At 53.7% G+C, this 20,920-nt stretch overlaps 2 protein-coding genes across 5 annotated transcripts in view; both read right to left on the reverse strand.

Moving 5' to 3' along the window:
* Window positions 1–1,613: 1,613 nt before the first annotated feature.
* On the reverse strand, window positions 1,614–10,998 carry DACT3 (dishevelled binding antagonist of beta catenin 3). Of its 2 annotated transcripts, none has more exons than XM_034986826.1 (4): window positions 10,704–10,998; window positions 5,166–5,262; window positions 4,847–4,999; window positions 1,614–3,887 (listed from the first exon to the last, which is right to left on the reverse strand). In XM_034986826.1, the coding sequence occupies exons 1-4, from the start codon at window positions 10,950–10,952 to the stop codon at window positions 2,491–2,493; spliced, it is 1,896 nt and encodes a 631-aa protein (XP_034842717.1). In that variant the 5' UTR covers window positions 10,953–10,998; the 3' UTR covers window positions 1,614–2,490. The 2 variants fall into 2 exon arrangements, with proteins under 2 accessions (XP_034842717.1, XP_034842718.1); XM_034986827.1 differs by lacking the exon at window positions 10,704–10,998 and adding an exon at window positions 7,500–8,273.
* Window positions 10,999–17,607: 6,609 nt separating this feature from the next.
* The window catches only part of PRKD2 (protein kinase D2), a 38,141-nt gene continuing 34,828 nt past the window's right edge, over window positions 17,608–20,920 (reverse strand). For 2 of the 3 annotated variants that reach the window (XM_034986830.1, XM_034986829.1), the window contains exons 18-19: window positions 18,420–18,505; window positions 17,620–18,095 (exon numbers count right to left, since the gene is read on the reverse strand). In XM_034986830.1, the coding sequence (XP_034842721.1) occupies window positions 17,871–18,095; window positions 18,420–18,505 (311 nt within the window). In that variant the 3' untranslated portion in view covers window positions 17,620–17,870. Of the gene's footprint in view, window positions 18,096–18,419; window positions 18,506–20,920 lie in introns of all 3 variants that reach the window. The other variant, XM_034986828.1, reaches the window with a different exon arrangement.

Genomic DNA, 20,920 nt, shown 5'->3' on the forward strand with positions numbered 1-20,920 from the left:
AGACTTCAAAGCTACAGAGAGGTGGACCCACCCACGTAAAGACACAAAAGTCAAAGCAGAATAAATACCATTCTTCAGACTGTGGAGTCAGGTGGGGGTTGGGTCCTAGCCTTAGCTCCCACCTTCTTGCTGTGCGATCAGGGTTAGCAATGGCCCCTCCCCAAACTTCTACTTACCCACCCATGAAATCGGTATGATTACCGAACTTACCCAATAGAAATATGGGCAAAGGGTGTGAACAGGCAACTCATAGAATTAAAAGTGGTCCAACAAACATAGAAAAGTATGTGGTGCCTCAAGGAAACAGGGAGGGAGACATGCTAATTAAAACAGAACACAGTTTTCCCTCGGAAGATTGGCAAAAATATTCGGTGAACAGGTGGAAAAATGGGCATCTCAGAAATTGCTGTTGGAAATGTCAATTGAGGGCACGCTTAGTGGAAGGAAGTGTGGCAATGTCAATTAAAAGTTTTTAAATGAGCATACTATAATGACCAAGCAATTCTATTTCTAGGAGTGGGGCCTCTGGAAATACACACATATATGCACAGAGGTAGGTACAAGGACATTGCTGCAGCGAAGTTCCTAACAGCACAAGAACTGGCAGAGCTGACAATCCCACAGTGACCTCTTATGCAGCTATTGATAATACAATGATGGGGGCACCTGGCTGGCTCAATCGGTAGAGCATGCGACTCTTGATCTCAGGGCTGTGAGTTCAGGCCCCAGTTGGGCGTAGAGATTACTTAAAAATAAAATCTTTAAAAAATAATAATACAGTGACAGGAAAACATGCCACCTAAATTTAGATGAAATGGACAAATTCCTAGAAGAATACAACTTAATGAAACAGACACAGGAAGAAATAGAAAAGCTAAAGAGTACCATAACCATCAAAGAAGTCCTTTTTTTTTTTTTTTAAGAGCCAGAGAACAGGAGCGGGGATGGGGGGAGAGGGGCAGAGGGAGAGAATCTTAAGCAGGCTCCATGCCCAGTGTGGAGCCCAACACGGAGCTCAATTCCACAACACTGAGATTATGACCTGTGCTGAAATCAACAGTCGGATGCTTAACCAACTAAGCCACCAAGACACCCCTAAAAAAATCAATTCTTAATTGAAATCCTTCCCATAAAGAAATCTCTGGACACAGATGACTTAAGACCACCAAAAAAAAAAACAGTGATAAACAAGGCAAATATAAAGCTCAATTTATATATGTATATATATGTAAATATATATAGTATAACTACATGTATATAATAGTTATGTATTTGTATAGTTACTTAGATTAATATACGTATGCAAATGCATAAAGGAAAACAGGCAAGGATACACATCAAACTGATTATGATAACTTCTGAGAGAAGGGATTTGGGGTTGTCCCTTTACCTATATTTTTATGAAACAATGTTCATGCCCAAACACAACTCAGAGGTCAGATTCCTTGTAGTAAAACAGCTGATGATAGGAAAACTAGGTGGAGACCCACCCTGAGATCTGCCATCTGGTTCTGGAAATTACTATATTCAAAGCAAACAGTAGTCGCTCACTAAATGTTAGTCCAAAAGAAAATCATGTCTCCCATTTTACCACAGAAGAAGAGTCCACCACATATGTAACATTGTGCATTTATTTACAAAGAGGTTAGAGAAACACACAGTCTGGCCCCCCTGTGCACTGGGGAGTCACCATCGTCATAATAAATACAGTAATTTTAAAAAAGAAAAAATACTGGATTGGAACAGTTGAGGGTCTTCCTGGGCTCCCTGAACTCCCTCAGCTGGGGAGCAAGGGGGCACGCACGAGATAGAAGCCATCTTCCTTCCCCTCTTCTACCTCCTAATCCGCCATAATTGTCCAGGGATAGAGGTGAAAGAGTGTTTCTTTCCAGGTGTTACCACCTCCTACTTGACCCTCAAAACCCCAGAGTCAGTGCTCCTTCCTTTCCCAGGGCACTCTGCAAGCACCACCTGGGTCAGACACAGAATCTCTGACCATGGTGCCAAGGGGATATCCTAAGAATCCAGGGACATGGACGGGGGCACTTTGTGAATGGGGGGTGGGGAAGGACACCGTATCTGGGCATGGAAAGGAGGAGTAAGAGGGTTCAGTGACAGAAGTGAACGGGAACAAACGGACTAAGTGTCTAAACTAAAATGGGGAAATTCAAACTGAATTACCCCTTCTGCATACCATAGTACACCCATAGTACAGATGAGGAAAGTGAGGCCCAGACAAAGGGAACTTTCTTGCCCATAGGCTGCAGAGCCAGCAGCTGAACTGGGTCAAACAGGGCTCCTCCCCCATTCCTCCCTATGGTGGAGGGGGAGCCTTTTCAACCAAGACTTGCAGTGGATGGGGGGCAGTGAGGAAGGGTCTTTGGAAGCAGAGAAAATGGTGGTCTTTGGAAGGGAGGTATGGAAGGGTCGGTGACTGGGAGTGTGGCGGTGCAGAGGCCATGAAGGGGGAGCCCGAGCAAACTCCCAAACTCACACGGTAGTCATGACCTTGAGAGAACCCGAACGGAAACGCAGTATCTTTTTCTTGAGTGCGTGGGAAGCCTTGATCTTCACAAAGACTTTGGCGGGGCCCGCGGGCGCCCCTCCACCTGCACCACCCGCTGCCCCAGAGGCTGCGGTGGCCGCCACCAGCTGCTGCGGCCACACCAGGCCACCGCTGCCGTCTGAGTCGCTGGATGCGGAGCTGAAGGCCGGCGACTCCCCCTCGCTGGCGCTCGACTCACTCTCCCCATAGCCGCCGCCCACGCCGCCTGCGGGCCCCCGGCGTCCAAGGGGCCCCAGGCGCCCGGCCGAGCACTCCGAGTCGCTGCCCGCGCAGCCGTAGAGAAGACGGCGCTGAGGAGCCGACGGCGACGGGCCGGGCCCGGGGCCGCGGGCCGCCGGGGCTCGGGGGCGGCCGCGGCGCCCGTCCGCCGCGTCGATCTCGGCCGTGGAGCGCCAGCGGCGGCAGGACCCCGCGGCCTGCGCCGCGAGCGTGGGCGCGGGGCCGCGGCGGGGCCTCGGCGGCCGAGGCTCTTCCCGTTCAGCCGTGGGGTACTTGGGGGGCCCCGGAGGAACGGCGGCCGCGCGGCCCAACAGGCTGGTCTCGGACTGGGAGCGCGCGGCCTTGCGAGCCCTGGGCGAGCCCCGGCGGCCCGAGGCCTCCGCCATGCGTCCGCGGCGGCCGGCGGCCCGGGGACGCTCCCGGGGCGGGGACTGCTCCACGCTGCGGCCGCGGGTCAGTGGTGGCGCTTTGCGGCGCGCCGCGCGGCCGGGGAGGCCGCGGGTGGCGGCCTGCGCGCCCGGGATGTACTGTGCCTTCACCAGGCGACCCTCGGCCGGGCTGTCGGGGGGCGAGGGAGCGGCGGGCGGCGCGGCGGGCTCGGGCGCCGGCTCCGGCTCCCACGGCGGGGCCCAGGCGCGGCCTAAGGCGGCCGGGCTGGCGGGACGGCCCCCCGCGCGCTCCACCGGGGGCTCGGGCGCGGGCCGCGCGCCTCCGGGGGGCGGGGACACGTCGGGCGGCCTCTGGCGCACGCTGTTCTGGCGCCGCGGGCCGCCGTCCGCGCCCCCGGGACTGGTCCGGGGCTGGCCCGCCCCCCGGCGGCGGCGCCTGCGCAGGAGCGCCGAGATGTAGCCGTCCAGGGGCCGCCCCGCTCCCGAGGCGTCCGGCGAGTCTGCGGGAGGCCGGCCGCAGGGCCGCGGGCTGCGCAGCGCCACGGCGTGCAGGGGGCTGGGCGTCAGGAAGGGCCCGGCGCGGGCCCGCCGCTCGGCGGAGGAGCAGGCCTCCGGGCCCGCAGAGCCCGCTGCCGTCGGGTAGGGCGCCGAGTAGGATCGCGGCACGGCTGCCCGAGCGCTCACCGCCTCTGGAGCGCTGGGACTGGCGTCTCCTACGGAGGGAGGCAAAAAAAAAAAAAAAAAAAAGGAAGAGAGTGGAGGGACCCTCGAAGCCCTTGCTCAGTGAGTCTAGGTGGGGCAAGTTGCCTACCCCGTCCTCTTCCGCTGTCATCAAAAACCCTTCCCCTCATACCGGGTTCATAACAAAATCTTAACAAGACCCTGAATCTTCACTGCCCTGCCTCTGCCTCTCCGACCTCCATCTCTGACCCCTCTCTTCTATAATTCTAGGTCTCCAGCTCCACTGACCTCCTGGAAGCACACGCCAGTCACGTTCCAGCCCCAGGGCCTTTGCACTTGCTGTTCGCGCTACCTGGAACACGCTTCCCTGAGGATATCTGCTTGGCCCACTCCCTCACTTACCGTAGGGCGCCACACAAATGTCAGAGTCTCAGTGACACCCTCCCTAGCCATGTCTCCTAAAATTGCAACTTACTCCCCAACTCAAAAGGGGAGGCCCTCCCTAACCCCCTTCCCTTTCTTCTCATCCTATATGTCTATATCTTAGTTATCTCGTATATTATCTGTTTCTCCCACTGGAAAGTCAGCTTTATGAGGACAGGGATTTTTTTTTTTTTTCACTGTCGTATCCCTCACCACTGAAACAGAGCTAAGCTGGCACATAGCAGGGGCTCAGAGACTTACTTGCATAAATGAACAACAGCAGTTGCTGTTTACGAGTGGCTACCAAGTACCAAGTCCAATGGCAGTTAGGGCTGAGGCTCACTGAATATGCGAAACTTCCCTATGAGGTAGGTGCTGTTATTAATCCCATTTTAACAGATAGAGAAACAGAGGCCCAGAAAGAAGCAACATGCTCAAAATCACATGAGGAGGGAGGGTCACAGCTAGAATTTGAATCCAGGTCAGTCTGACTCAGAAGCTTGTGCTCAAAACCATTCTCTTACTGCCCATTCCCTGGTTCTCGGGGCCCCAACCCCACCCACCTTACCTAGGGACTTGGGCCTCTCGCTGGCATAGATGCCCCGGGGTTCAGAGGGACCCAGGCGTCCATAGGAGCCAGATCCAGAGAAGCCACTGTCCCCACAGAAGGTAGAGGGTGGTGAGTCTGGACCTCCTGTGGAGCTGGGGTCTTCATAGAAGCCTGGATTCCAGGGAGAGGAGGAGAGACAATCAGGGGCCTGGATGGGGAAACCAGGGGTGGGGAGAGGAGAGACCAAGAGGCAGAGACAGGGAAACCTGCGAGGAAGGGGGCAGTAGGAAAGATAGGGGTGTTTCCAGCAGACCCTGCTCCCTCCAAGCATACTCACCTGAGCTGCGCCCGCTCTCCTGTTCCAGACCCCCAGACTCCAGGCTCAGGTCTCCCAGTTGCTGGCCCAGGTCCCAGATGAGCCCAGGCAAGGCCTCCTGAGGGCATGAGGAGAGCAGGATGGTCAGAATGTCCCCAATCCTCTTCCGCCTGGTCCCCCCAACTCCCCCCCCCCCACGCTCCCCTCCCCTCGCCAATGGGCAGAGTTTCACTTTGACAATGAGGCTCTGATATCAAAAGTATAAAAGCAGTACCCAAGTCCCAGGATCCCCCTCAAGATCTCTGTCCCTTCATCCCATTAGAAGTCTTGCTGATTGTCTAACTCGAGTCCTTCATGCTACAGCTACATCATCCTTTCTTAGGTGGGATAAGCTTCCGAAGAACCCATCCCTTGCCCCCTCTCTGTCAAGTGTTCCCTCCACTTGTGCTCATAGTCCCTTAACCCCTATTAGAACGTCCCTCTTGGAGTCTCCGTTCAGATGGTCTCGCTGTAAGGGCAGTTCGCTGCTAAAAGTTGGTATCCAGGACTTAGCAGATCCCTTATCCATTGGTCTGCCTCCTCCCAGTCCTTGACCTTCTCTTCTCAGATGCTCCCATCTCCCCCCCCTGCCCCTTATCGTCAGCAGAAAGCCCTTTTGCAAGTCTTCCTTAAGTCCTTCCTGCTGCAGACCGATTCTTTCCCTCATATGGATAAAACAGGCTGACCACGACTCATATAAGCCTTTGCTCCTTCCCTCAGGAAGAACCCCCCCCACCCAAAATGCCTACTGGAAAGTCCTTCTGTGAGTCTAGCCTGTAGTGGTATTACAGTAGCAAGCCCCAGCAGGTTCCCTTGCCCCAGGGAACCACATCTTCCTCCTGCCCTTGCTTCCTTCCCACCCAGAAGCCTCCAGTGTCTGCCCGCTGCGCCTCATCCCCATGAGAAAGTTCGGTTGAGTCTATCCTGGATCCTTCTTGCTGCAGGAAATGACCATTTCTTATCAGGTGCGAATAAATGAAGGTGAAAACCCTTTTAGGGGAGCGGCAGTGACCAGGGACGGGGCTAGGGGCTAACACAACACAGATGGGGCCTCCGAGACACTAGGACCTAACCCCATTTTGGAAAAACAGGGCCAGATCCAGGAAGAGTCTCACATGGGTCTGGGTGAGGCTAGAGGTGGCAGCCGCCGAGGGCTGACGGTTGACCCTCAGACAAAAGCAGCTTGTCTGGACGGCGGGAGGGAGGGAAGGAGGGGGGAGGAGCCGGGAGGCCAGGCGCCCAGCCCTGCCTATTTAGGGCAGAAAGACTGGCCGGCTCCCCCGTAGTCCCCTCCCCTCCCCCAGCTTCCTACTCCTGTGGCTGCTCTCCTGGGCCCCCGTCCTCACCCCTCCCCCGCCCCCCCAGAACAGAAGCCCCCATCTGGGCTTGTTTATGGGAGGAAAGTCAACAAATCATTCCACGTTGGGCTCCTGCCCTGGGTGTGCAGAGATGCTCAGGGTGGCGTCATCTTGGAGCAGAACCCAGGAAAGCAGCCGAATTGTGCAGCATCAGGGGTGGCTAAAAAAAATGTCGCAGACCAGCCATGTACCCCATGTCATGTCCCCCACTAATCACCCCCTCGCTCACTCTGCTCTAGCCCCGCTCCCTGGACGTGCCGTGCTGTGTGGTGCTCCTACCTCAGTAAGGACATGTTCCCCCTGCATTTCTTCCTGGCTCCCTCCCTGGCTTCATTCAGATCTTTGCTTACATGATCCCTCCTCTGACCGGTCTTTCCAAAATAGCTCCCCTGTCATTTTGCACCCGTTGACCTGCTTTTTTTTCCCTTCCCTGCAACATAGCAGTAATGACCTCCTGGCTCAAAAGGATGCATCAGGTTGTCCTTGGGTTATTGTCCGTCTTGCTAAATGTCATCCCTGGAAGGCAGAGATTTTTTTGTCTGCTTTGTTCATTTCAGCTTCCTTCCCCACCCCCCAGTGCATAGCACAGTGCCCAGCACAAAGCAGGTGCTCAGGAAATGTCTGATGAAAATGAATGTCTATGGCAGAATACTATGCAGCTGTCAAAACGGAAGGAGGCCATTTCTACACAGAATCATCACTAAGAGGGGGTGCCTGGGTGGCTCAGTGGGTTAAGTGTCTGCCTTCAGCTCAGATCACGATCACTTGTCCTGGGATCGAGCCCCGCGTGGGGCTCCCTGCTCAGCGGGGAGTCTACTTCTCCCTCTACCCCTCACCCTGCTCTCTCTTGCTCGCTCTCTCTCTCAAATGAATAAAATCTTAAAAAAAGAATCATCAATAAGATACAGCATTGAGCAGAAAAAGAAAAGTGCAGAGTATGAGCCAGAGTCAGATTTACCTGAAGGGCCTGGGTCCCACCTCCAGAGCTTCTGATTCCAGTCTGGAGCCCAAGAATCTGCATAGCTTACAAGTTCCGTGGTATGCTGCTTAGTCCAGCGGCCACACTTTGAGAACCACTGGCATTATCTCTGGGACCTCAACCAAGAGACGGGAATTTGCAAGAAGCAAAACAAAACTCTACGTTTCTTGGCATGTAAGCTCGTCCTACAAGTAGATGCATTGGTAAGAGGTCTGGAGGGACTCACACCAAGGTGACAGTGGTGGTGATCTCAGAGGAGATCCTGTGTGATCTTTAGCAGGTTACTCCCCCTCCCTGGGCCCTGGTTTCCTGTCTGTAACATGGCGTCATTCAACTCCCTCCCTCACAGGGTGTTGTGAGGATTATATGACTTAAAACAGCAGTTCCCTTTAAGCTCTTAATAATTGCTAGCTTTTATTATTACACGAAAGCTATGAATTTCTTAACAAGGAAAATATAAAGTCATGTTTTACTTGTGTAATTAAAAATAAATATAAAAGGATGGATTCGGGGGGTAGGTTCTGCAGGCCTAATTTCAGTTTTTGCTCTGTAGGGAAGAGGAGGACTTAGGGGGACAGAGAGGCGAGGGCTCCTCTTCCCCCATGCCTGGGCCCTCCAACACCACCCCAAGTCTACACGCTCCCATTGTTTGTAAGTTTGACCCCCTCCCTTCCAGGAGCAAAGCGATGGGTGCCTGGGTGGCTCAGTCATTAAGCATCTGCCTTCGACTCAGGTCATGATCCTGTATTGGGTCCTGGGATGGAGCCCCGCATCAGGTCCTGCATCGGGTCCCAGGTCCGGCTCCTTGCTCAGTCGGGAGCCTGCTTCTCCCTCTCCCACCCCCCCTGCTTGTGTTCCCTCTCTCTCTCTTTCTCTGTCAAATAAATAAATAAATAAATAAATAAATAAATAAATAAATAAATAAAAATAAAATCTCTATTAAAAAAAAAAGACCAGAAGGACCTTGGTCTGAATCCTGCTCCCTATGTACCCACAATGCCCCTCAGTCCCCCCACCCCCTTTTTTTTGCAAGCCCTTCTGCCGGCCGTCTGTGGCCGTCCAGTTCAAGCAGGGTTTTTGTTTGTTTGGTTGTTTGTTTGTTTTCAAGCAGGTTTAACACGCGTGTGATTAAGACCCCTGGAGACCCCTTGGCCCAAACTTTTCCAGACCTTTGTTCCCCGCTGCTCACATGCCCCTAGTCTGTATCCAGTTCCCTTTATCGCTATTTGGAAGTCCTTTTGCAAGTCTAACTTAAGTCCTTCTTGCTGGAAGGGGACCCTTTTTCTTGGTGGGAGAGAACAGAACTCCTACCCCCATCCAGGATTCTCACCTCTTTTCTCTGAGATGTCCCTGGTCTTTACCTGCGTCCCCACTACTCCTATTAGGAACGAATCAAGTCCAGCTCCAAAGGGAGTGTATTCCTTGGTAGGGGGGTGCGGGGCGGGAGGGGTTAGCATCATAAGAGAGAGGCTCAGCGATCAGAGGAGGGACCCACACCCTCTTCAGAAGGACCCAGGAACCCCCAACCGCAGAGGAGTTTATATTTAGCGCTTCTCTGTTCCTCCCCTCCGCGCCGCTGCCTTCCTCCCGCTGCCTGCCACCGCCTCCTCCCTGACGCTGGGACGGAGCTTTGCCTGGAGAGTGTGGGGGGGATGAGGCCTCTCCACTACCACCTCCTGGGGGGCGGGGTAGACAGAGGGGCAGAGAAGGGGGGAGACTCAGCGGCAGGGATAGGGAAGCTGAAGGGCAGAGAGGGGAGACTGAGGCAGACAGAGGGACTGAGGGACAGGAAGGAAGGACACAGCTCGCCCATCCCCATGCTCTCTCCCTCTCCTCGTACGTGGGGTGGGAGGTGCCTTCCCTAGCCCAGCCAGCTTGGGGTGGGGGGTGAGCTGGTGAAGGCCCCCACAACGCGTCTCTAACTTTGGGAGGGGGTGGGGCCTCCCACAGCTGTTTCTGTTTCCAGAGAAGAATGTGCAGGGTCCCACTCCCGGTCGGGGGAGGGGCTGTGCGTGCAGCCCCGGAGTCTGGCGTCAATCCTCCTCCCCATTCCCCATCTGGGGAGGGGGCAGTGGAGGTCAGCAGCAGGGAGAGCCCCCTCCCCCGCCGCCATGGCTCAGGTTTCCCCAAACGGGAAGCTCTGACCACACACAGGCTTGGGGATGGGATCTGCAAGGGAAGCCAGGGTCTGGAGCCTGGCAGGCTGGGGGGAGGGGAAAAGAGAGATAGGGACAGGGACGTGGGGCGGGAAGAGAGAGAGGCGCAGAAAGGCAAGAGAAGGCCAGGGAGACGGAGATAGAGAGACACAGAGAGAGGGAGGATTAAGAAAGACAGAAACAGACGCCGAAAGTCAGAGATGTGGCAATAGGGAGATAGAGTGAGAGAAATTCAGGAAGAGGAGAATCAAAGAATGACAGAGAAGGAGAGAGGGGTGGTGCTCTTGAAGTCATTCTGGAGACCTCTGCATCATTTTCTACCATCAGAGCACTCAGGGAGTTCAGAAGGCAGGCCCCCATGCTGCCTCGACCTGCCTCTTCTGGGGTCCACCAAGGCTGGGACCAGCTAGGAAAGGAGGGAAAGTGTCACGGCAGAGTAAAGATCACCGCGGGGTCCTCAAGGACAGCAAGCTTCCTCTCAGCAGTGATCCCTCCCTCAGGAGGCCTGAGGATCCCCTCCCCCCACCCCGCCCCCTCCAGAGATCTCCAAGCACACCGGGACTTAGGGAAGATGGAGCCCTGGTGGCGGGGCCGGGGGTGGGGGGTGGTGGCATGTTTGGATCCCGGCTGTGTGACCTTGGGTGAGTCACTTGCCATCTCTGAGCCTCAGCTTCTTGCTCTGTAAAATGGGGACTATCACCCCCTTCTCCCCGCAAGCTGCAAGAAGACAACGCATGCCAAATACTCGGCCCAGGCTTGACACATACTTGGCGCCCAGAAGAATCTTCTTTGGGGAAGGGGCCTGTGCATTTCACGAGGCTCCAGCGGAAGCGATGCGGTTCCCCTTCCCCAGTTTGGGGGTGAGCAGACCAGATCCCGCCCGCCGCCCATACTCCTGGGTCTCCAGCCCCACCCCCTGTCCATTCCCCCTCCCCCACCGGAACGGGTGTCTGAGCATCCAACCGAGACAGACAGACAGACAGACACAGACGGGGGCGGAGGGATGGACGGACAGGCGGCCCCTCACCAGCTGCTCCTCCAGGGCCGCTGCGGCCCGGCGCGCCGCCGCGGCATCTTCGTCCTCATCGGCGTCCTCCTCGTCCTCGGCCTCGGCGCCCCCCATTCCGGGCTGGGCCAGCCGCAGCGCCTGCTGCACGCGGTACTCCTGTCTCTCCCGGAGCCAGTGCAACTCGCAGAGCCCGGCCAGGCTGCCCTCCAGCCAGCCCCGCAGCCGGCCCCGCTCGGGGCTCACCGGGAACGAGAAGGCCCGGATCATGGCTGCGGCCCCCCACCCCAGCCCGGCCGGGCCCCACGGCCACCCCTCTCCGGGTCCCACCTCCCCGCCCCAACAGCCCGCCTGCCCGCCCGCCCGCTGGCCCGGCTGTCACCGTCTCATCTGCATAGGCGCCCGCCCATTGGGCCGCCCACCCGCGCCTTATCTGCATGGCCACGCCCCCGGCGACAGAGCAACCGTCGCCTATTGGCTGGAACCCTCCCTTACGAAGATGCCCGGCGGTGCACCCGCGCCCCCCCAACGCGACGCATGCTCGCAGCTTCCTACTCTCTTTGCTTCTGGGCGGCCTCGCCACGCCCCACCGCTTGCCTGCCTTTGGGCCCTAGTCACGCCCCCTCTCGCGTCACAATGAAACAAGTCCGCCCTTGCTCCAATGTCATTGGTCCGTGCCTCCCCGGTCCGCAGCTGGTTCCGCCCACTTGCGGGCGAGCTCTGGCTACCATTGGACTGTCCCAGGCGAAAGGGGAAGGGTGATCTATAAATAGAGAATGGGTCCACGTGACAGTTTGGCAACCGTTCCTCTCCCCCCACCCCTAGCAACCCTGAGCGGCTGAGGCTGTGCAGGGGGCGGAAAGGGTTATCGAGTCGAGCCCTGATTTTGCCTCCTCTTCCACGAAGCCTTCCCAGACACTCAGCTGTAAAACTAGAGGCCAGCTAAGACCGACATCCTTCCATAAAATAATGCTTCTAAGAGGGACCGGCTTCACGGACGTGTGACCAGCTTAGGAGGGCCCTGCACTTGGTTTAGTATTGGCTGTTCTTGTCTTGGAAATTCTTAATTTTTGAACAAGGGGTCTCGCATTTTCGTTTTGCCCCAGGCTTCACAAATTATGTAGCCAGTCTTGCTTCTAAGAGTCAGATTGGTTGTATCCCAAATTCTGGAATTGTAAGACCAGCCTGGGTGGAAGATTCTGTGATTCGACCAGAACAGAATCTAAGCGTCTTTTGTCTCCCAGATCGTGTGGGGCATTGCGTTCACCGTTCTACGATTCCAGGAGCCTTTGTTCGACGTTCTAAGAGGCTTTGTTCTCAGCATTCTAAGATGCTCTGTTCTCAACGTTCTGTGGTCCTAAGAGTCTGAGCCTGACTTTGGTTTCCAAGGTTCCCTTCTGGCTCCCCAGGCTCCGCGAGCCGGGCTGGCGCCCCCTCAGGCGGCCAGCCTGTGTCACTACGCCGAGTGTGTGTCCCTACAACCTTGGAGATCTAGCTCCAAGATTCGTACCCATTTCTCAGACAGACCTTGACTCCCTAAAAGCTAGGGCCCAGAAGATCATGTGAGAACTTCCCTCTTTTATGACCCCCTCTTTTATGACACCAGAAGACATCTGGTCGTAAGCTGGAGAGGCAATGATAACCATTGAGAACTAACTCTGGAACCAGAATGCGGGAGGGGGGGCGGAGCCCCAGCCCCTGCCACTTTCTAGCTGTGTGACCTTGGGAAACTTGCTTAACCTCTGTGCCTCAGTGTCCTTATCTGTGTGATGGGGGTCATAATACTGCCTACCTTATCCAGGCATTCTAAAGACTGAGTGAGATAGCTGTCCAGTGCCTTCCATGTATAAAGAGCCACAGAAGGGTGTAATAAATAAGGACAAAATAATCCCAAGGAGAAAAATGAGCCTGGATTTTAATATCGACAAAGTATATTCACTCCCCCTCTTGTTTAAGACAGACCTAGACTTTCCTTAAACAGTCTTAATTTTCCAACAGTGGGGAGATGATCGGGATTCATGATAGGTGGTTCTGGGGAGCTTGCTCTCAAACGAGATTTTCTTAGTAGTTAGTGTCTGGGGTGATGTCAGGGTTGGGCTTTCATCTCTGCTGTTTGTGCAAAGCCAGTTGGACCATTTCTTGCATAAAATGTTGGATCTGGAACGGATTTAGGTTTTGGTCACTGGGCATTCACGAATGGGTATTCCTAGGAAGAGCAATAAAAAGAGAAATATTAATGGTTGAATAAGGGAGTAACACCAAGATTGGAGGCCCAAGGGCAGCCAATTGCAAGGGTTCCCAGAAGGAGGTACAGAGAGATCCTTAATTGATGGAGTCAGATCAGCGGTCACAATTCTGCGGATTTCCTCGGTGGCCTCTTGATGTTCTTACCGATGATGATCAGGTCTGAGGAGTCCCCAGAAATGAATGTGCAGCAGTAACTTCCAACGAGAGCATACAAGTCCTTCCCTTGGAAGTCCCTAACCTGGTACTAAAGTTGCCCAAACCTGGTTGGAGGCCGTATGAAATCCTCGGAGCTTACTGCTAAGCATTTGACTTCTTGTTCCAAGCCTCCTTTAGATGCTAATGAAAGAAGGGGTCACGGTCATACTGGATCGTGTGTCCGCGTGGTGATTTTCAGCCTTCACAGGATGTGGCAGATCTCTTATGTTTGTGGGGAATTGGGTGGGGCTTTGAGAGAAGAACGAGTGAAGTTTAGACATTGATAGAATGAAGAGGACTCAAAACCCTGAAAAGGACTTACAGGATTGGCAAGATAACAGAAGCCAGTCCAGTTTCTGGTAGGTAGATATTAATCTGCAAAACCTTTATGCATAAAATACACAGCATTGGGGGCAATCCCAAGACTCATGGAAATCATTGTCTTATTTATTTGAGGGGTCAGAAAATAAATGTGGGGTTTGTTGTGTTGGGTTGTTTTGTTGTTGTTGTTGTTGTTGTTGTTTTTTAAAATGTTGATTAAAGGTGAAAAACCAGGGGCACCTGAGTGGCTCAGTTGGTTAAGCGTCTGCCTTCCGCTCAGGTCAGGATCCCGGGGTCCTGGGATGGAGCCCCACATGGGGCTCCCTGCTCAGCGGGGAGTCTGCTTCTCCCTCTCTCTCCCTCTCTGCTGCGCACACACACACACTCTCTCTTAAATAAATAAAATATTTTTAAGAAAAAAGGTGGAAAACCAAGGAGAAGATGCAGGGACGGGACTGGGACCATGAAATGAGTCACAAGACGGGTGATACCACTGATACCAAGAGAAATTGTGAGCGGCACCAGTTGACTCGGGATCAGCAATATTTTGATAGCTGGAAAATCTGGGTGAGTTCAGTGAGGAGGTGGTTCCTGCCATTAGGGTTGTCACCGTGTCATTTACCATGTAAAAGTTTCCGGAGACTGAGTCCCCTGAAGGGGCCGTTAGGGAAGTTGTGGAAGGAGCACATAAATCCTGACTCATAGATGCTAGGGATAGGGAGAGTTTTGCTGTGACAATCAAGTGGTGAGTTGGGAGGGGTCTTGGAGGGGATGGTGCTCGATCCATCTGCAACCATCCTATTTCCAAATCAGGTCACATTCTGAGATACTGGGGGATAGGATTTTAACATACCTTTTTTTGGAGGGGGTGTGGACACAATTCAACCGATAACAGGCCCAGAAACCCCTGGAATTGCGTTTTAGTCTTGGGTAAAAGGTGAAATTAACGATGGGATAAATTCATTCCGTGGATAAAGTTAGCCTTCGGGGGCGAAGTCACGTCCTAGATAGTGCACTTTTGCTTTATGTGGCTGTAATCCTTCCCGAGATACCCTGTGTCCCTGTGAGCAAGGGCTTGGGGTAAGTATTGAGTGTCAGAGAGTGAGCTGGGTGAGGGATCAGCCACATTTTGGATTTGAGGCGTCTTGTGAGGGAAAACCACATCCCGCAAATTAGCCTTCAGAGTCCCAGAAAAGTAAGGAGGGGCTTCGGTGAACTCTTAAGGCACACCTGTCCCTGTGTATTGTTGACTTTCCCAGGTGAAAACAAAAAACGTCTGTGAATCAGACGTAGAGGGATATGAAGGAATGTGTAGAGGAGGTGTTAATCCAGTAAAGTGGGGGGTACTGGAAGGTAGAGAGAGGCCAGGCAGTGTTTGGAGTGGGAACTCGCGGGAACCTAGGTTTGACTATTTTATTTATGGCCTACGGGTCTTGGACTGGCCATATTCCCGTGGTAACACTGGGGTTCTAGATGGACAAGGTGGGAGTGCTGCAGGGTCCGGGAGCCGGGATTGGGAGACCCCGAGTGACTGGTGGAGGCATGTGAAGTCAGTTTCAGGAAGGGCATGAGGTTCTATTTCCACTTGGAGAGAGGTTCAGCCTCCAAGATGCACCCTATGTTGCTGAGGCCCAAAGAGAATCAGAATGCGGGGCAGCGTGTCTTGAATATGTGGGCTTGAGGGAGAGGTTGATGGGGTTTTTTGGGAGGGGGCAGGGGAGTAGGAGGGGTAGCGGGCTGAGATGGATAGGAGTAGTCCGGGACTTCGAGACATAGGCTCTCTTGTGAACATGAAATCTTGATGTTCCAGATGGAAAGAATATCCCTTCCTGAAAGATTTCTTGGAGTAGTTTGGGTATAAACCGCACTGGGTAGTAAGGGGGCCTAATGAGTCACAGAGGGACTTAGACAAGCCTAAACACGTGGCAAACTGCGGAATTCATCTTAATCATTGCTGTGTACTGATGGAGGGGGAGGGGGAAACTGGGAGATATTTATGGGGAGGGCGTGGCCCCTGTGTATTAAAAGGGGTAGGATACCCACTAATGGGGATAGTCATTTCACCTGTGGCTTGAGGGGTATTTATAGGCACAGAGAAAGCCTGCCAGGAGGGAATCCTTGGAAAAACGAAATTTTACCCCCTACAAGTTTGTGCCTCTGTCAAGATCAGGGTTGGTGGTATCCGATACCCTGATAGGATGGGCTTTTTCTTCTCTAATTGTTTAAGTTGTGGGGCCTTAAGTGACGTTATGTGGCTTTGATTTGATCTGCCATGGTATCCTCATGATGTTGCACTACCTCATGGAATTCTGCAATCAAGGTATTTTCCCATCTGACATCATGGATTTTTTTTTATGATTTTATTTGTTTATTTTATTTTATTTTTTTTCGAGAGAGCGCTCGCACAAGTGGGGGGAGGTGCAGAGGGAGAAGCAGACTCCCCACTGAGCAAAGAGCCCTATGCGGCACTTGATCCCAGGACCCTGGGATCCTGACCCAAAGGCAGACGCTTAACCAACTGAGCCACCCAGGCGCCCTATGGGTTTTTTTCTTTTAAGTTTTTATTTATTTATTCATTTAAGTCATCTCTATACCCAACGTGGGGCTCGAACTCACGACCCAGAGATCAAGAGTCGCCCGTTCTTCCGATTGAGCCAGCCAGGCGCCCCTAAGTTTATGTTTATGATCATATCTCTAATTCCTGGTCTCAGGGTGTTAACGAAACTGGTGGTCAAGATAGAAGCAGTGTGTTTATTCAGGATTGGACCTGAGTATTTGGTCCATGCACTTCTTAGCTTGGTTTTATCACTGGAGATGGAGTTGTCTCTCTGTTGTCTACCCCCTTGGATCTTAGGCCAGTCCGTTTTAGAGGGAGAGGCATTGAGGATGCAGTCCAAGAGACTCCAATATTTCCCAATATTATTAGCTCGAACTATGCCTCAAAGGCATTCTTGTTCATTTGGAGATCCTCATTGACTGAGGCTTATTTGAGCCTCTTTATTTTATTTTAAAGATTTTATTTATTTGAGAGAGACAGAGGTAGTGACAGAGAGCACGAGCGGGGTGGAGAGGGAGAAGTAGGCTCCCCGCTGAGCAAGGAGCCTGAAGTGGGGCTCGATCCCAGGATCAACCTGAGCCAAAGGCAGACACTTAACCGACTGAGCCACCCAGGCGCCCCTCTGCGCTTCTTTAAATCAAAGAGCTGTAGCTCCGGAGCCAACCAGCAGACGGGCTAGCTAACATACATCAGGAGGCCTCAGTACAGTAAGCTCCCTGTACTAGCCCATTTTTCCAGGGTTCAGGAAAGTCTTTATGGTGTGTAAGTCTGAGTGTTTAGAAAGGGCTTGTTTCGGTGCATGCTCCAATCGCTTGCCCTCAGCTGTGACAATGAGGAGCTGGAGAATCTGGAGGTCAGGGGTCAAAGGTGGAGAGATGTTCCCTCGGCCTGCAACCTCAGAGCCAAGATGAGAAGTCAGATCAGAAGACCCACCTTCTTGACCCTCAGGCTCGCTCAAAGCTGCCCCACCCTTCTGGACTCCCCCATCCCAGTCTCACCCCCATCTGTCTCTCCACGGGATGGTGAACCCCCTGAGGGAAGGGTCTGGGCTGTCTCAGTCACCACCGTGTCCCCAGCATCACCCAGCACCCAGCGTGACGAATGAATTAGTGAATGAGCACATTTGGTGTGTAGAGAAGTCATTGCATCAATTTAAAATACTAAATATTGTGGGTCAGGTTTCTACTATGGACCAGACTTGTGCTAATGGCATTGTCGTTATTAGTAGTTGTGATTAGTAGTAATACCACTGACCAAAAAAGTGGATCAAACAAGCCATGGGATTACTTTGCTCTAACCCTCTATCCCTCTAGTCATGCTCCTCCATCCATCTATCTTCCCCTCCTGGCATACTCGTTCCATCTCGAACTCTTCTTGCTTTTCTCTTCCCTGTCCTCTTTATGCTACCCTTCCTATCTTCCCCCTTCTAGTCCTCCCTCTTGGCAGTCCTCCCTCCAGATTTCCCACCCCAGTTGGTCCTCCTTCCAGAACTCCTCCGCCTTCAGCCCCCTCTCTCCCACCTCTCCCATCCCCCCTCCCTCCCGCCTCATTCTCAGACAGTCCTCTTTCCAGGGGAACTCCATCTTGGTGAATAACAGACTCATGATGGAGAGTGCGGTGTGGCCAGAGACCAAGGCCATGGGGCCACAGATGAGTTCGTTTTAATTGCTGGGGAATTCAGGTTGGAAATAACTATCCCTGACCCGCCATGGGCCCCCGCCCTGCTCCTCTCCTGGGGTGTGTCCCATCCATCTTGGGCAGGAAGCGCTTCTGTTTAGAACACGTTCCTCGCTGAGACGGTGCGGAGGGGCGCTCTCCGGGGACCAGAGGACAGCATCATGGGGCAGCCAAGGTGGGAGCACGACGCCTCAGAGGATGCTGATGCGCTCGGCCAGCCCCTGCATCTCGCGGTCCTGCGGCGGGAGGGCCCCACCGAAGTCCCCACCGAAGTCCCCATCGGGGGGCAGCCCGGGCCCGGGCAGAGGGTGCTCTGCCACGAACTGCTCCCAGCGCGCGTCGTCACTCTCGTGCGTGATGTACCGCTCGCCCATCTTCCCCTCCAGCTCTCGGAGGTCCAGCCACGTCTGGTACTCCTGGGCCCGGGAGAACAGGGGTTAGCTTGCACAGAGCACGACCCATAGCGGCTGAGCTGCGCCCCTGCCCTGCCAGTGACAGGCCCGGGATCAATGAAGGGGAAACCACACCCTTCGCAACCTGCCCAGCCAATAGAAATTCAGCTCCGCCTCCTTCTACAGCCCAGCCAATAGGAGGCTCAGCCACTCTCCGGATCCACGGAAAATTTACCTGCAGCCTTCACCACCTACACAGCCAATAAGCCGTCGGGCTCCACCCCTTCCTCCAACCCAGCCAATGAGACCTCCCTCCCCTTTGCTCTCAAGCCCCGCCCCCCGCATCACCTGTAACCAGGGGTGGCTGAGAGACTTGTCCACGCTGTAGCGCTTGCGCATCTTCACCTGCAGCAGGTTGTTGATGAGGTCAATGGCTGCGCGGGAAGGAGACAGACAGTTCAAGCCCTGCGCGGTAGGGGCCGCCCCTCCACCAACAGGCCACTCCAGCCGACCTGCTACCATCCTGGCCTTCCGTCTGCCCTGGCACCAATCTCTCACCCACTCATTTCCTCATTAAATTACCATCTTGTCCACCTCTCCCCCGACGTTGCATACCCACTAGCTCCTACATGTCTTCACCAAGCCTCTCCCTCAGTTTCCCCATTCCTATGTCACCTCCATAAGTTTTGTCATACAGAGGTACACACAGGTACACCTGTAGTATTCTTCACTTATATTTTCCTTTAAGCCAGGGGCGCCTGGGTGGCTCAGTTGGCTGGGCGACCGACTCTTGATTTCGGCTCAGGTCATGATTTCGGCTCAGGTCATGATTTCAGGGTCGTGGGATTGAGCCCTGCATGGGGCTCTGTGCTCAGCGTGGAGTCGGCTTGAGATTCTCTCTCTCCCTCTCCCTCTGCCCCTCTCCCTGCTCACACACGCTCTCTCTCTAAAATAAATAAATAAATAAAATGTTTTTAAAAATATTTTTTTTCTTTAAGCCAAACCATTGGCCCAAGATATACGGTGAAGAGGACAATGCAAGTAAAAAAGCAGCATGTATAGCACACTATCACTTGTGTAAAAGGAGGAAATAAAAGAATATATGTCCATATATTTGCTTGTACATATTTAAAAGATTTGTAATAGCCATTGCCTTTGGGAAGAATGGCAGACAAAGGAGTGAGAGAGGATTTTCACTGCCGACCCTTCTGTATATTTAAAAATTTGAGTCACGTCAGTATTTGATCAAAGCAAAAATCGGTAACATTTGGCTTTAAATCACTTCACTTTTTAAAAATTCATTTTCCCCTTGAAAAACTTAAGGGGTAAATAAATTTATTTGTAATGGAAATATTATATCACCCCGGCCAATGAAAATCCAAAGATCACTTGCCATGTTCACAAAAATAAAATGAAAATAAAACAACATTATTAGAAGGCAGTCAGTCAGTGGTTTCCTGCTCAGGCTCAGAGATAGGCCTGCTCTTTAGGAAAAGAAAAATTAGCGAGTGTCAGGCATTCAAGACAAGCCGGCACTCATCCGAAGCTGTCTCCTTGATCAGAAGCCTTGAAGGACAAGGCCTCACTGTGTGAACCCCTCTGAGTATAGGTCTTGTCCACACGGCCTCCCTCACACATGTCCATCCACACCAAATTCATTCTCGCATACTTGATGCACTTTTATTGAGACTCCTGAGCAGGTCCTAAAACACAACGCTGAGGACCTCCAGTATTACTCCAGTACTCGTGAATCCATTCTTATCACTTAGTGCTTACCTCTCTTGGCCCCCTGCTGCCACCTTTTCCTGCACTAACCCCCATGTCATCCCCCTCTCTGCCTGCTCCATGAGGCCATATCCCTCTAGGTTCCTTTCCTCCTCAACAACCTTCTTCCCGCACGACCCCTTATTTCCAACTCATCCCAGTATTCCCAGAGCCTGGGACAGTCAGTACGGGGCCCACAGTAGGCACTCAACATGCTTGTTGAATAAACTGTTATGAACAGTGATTGTCTTCCTAACCTCCCTCCCATCCTCTGTCTGTCTTCCTGAGCTCCCCGGCTCTAGGGCCTGCCCCTTGTTCTTACAGCTTCCTAACATGCCCCAGTATCTTAGCCCCACTGTAGGCCCACCCTCACACCTGTTCGGGCCCCAACATTATAGGCCTCCTGAGGGAACTTTCTGAGGCCCAAGTCACAAGCCCCAGTACCACTAGCCGGCCACAACAGCAGAGCCCCTGGATCCCAGTGTCCGCCTCGGGCCTGACTCCCCTCTCCTTGCACCCTACCCTTAAGCTTCCCCCCACTCGCTCCTCTTCACAGGTCCAGGTGATTTTGGTCTCAGGATGGGTCTTTCTGGACAGCCTCAGAAACCCTCCATGACCCTGCCCCTCCTCTTGCCACGCTCCTAAACCAGGCCCCTTCATCACCGGACCTGTCCCCGGCCCCAGGCCCAAGTCTGCCCAGCACCCAGCAAATTAGCCGGGTCCTTGTTCCTCAACCCTGCCCTCCGGCACCACTGCTTTTGCAAGGCTAACCCTTTCGGGGTCGTAGCCCCAAAGACTCCAGGCCCCAGCCAATGCCTTGGGAGGAAGGATCCGCCCCTTCTCCTGGCCACCCCAGCTGTGTGGCTTCCTCAGGTCCAGTAGTCCCTCTCCTTGTCCCGCCTTAGGCCAAACCTTGTTCGGCCCCCAAAGCGCCAGGTGTCTGTCTCGGTGCTTCTGGAGCACTTCGTTTCCTGTGAACTGGGAACTAGGACTGACTAATTCCATACACACGCCTGAGTCCCTCTGCCCCAAGCTTCCAGGTCCAAGGTACCGCACCGTTTAAAGGACCGCCCTCCCTGTGGCCC

Source organism: Mirounga leonina, unplaced genomic scaffold (genome assembly GCF_011800145.1).
Source record: "Mirounga leonina isolate KUSES-001 unplaced genomic scaffold, KU_Mleo_1.0 Mir_376, whole genome shotgun sequence".
NCBI lineage: Eukaryota > Metazoa > Chordata > Mammalia > Carnivora > Phocidae > Mirounga > Mirounga leonina.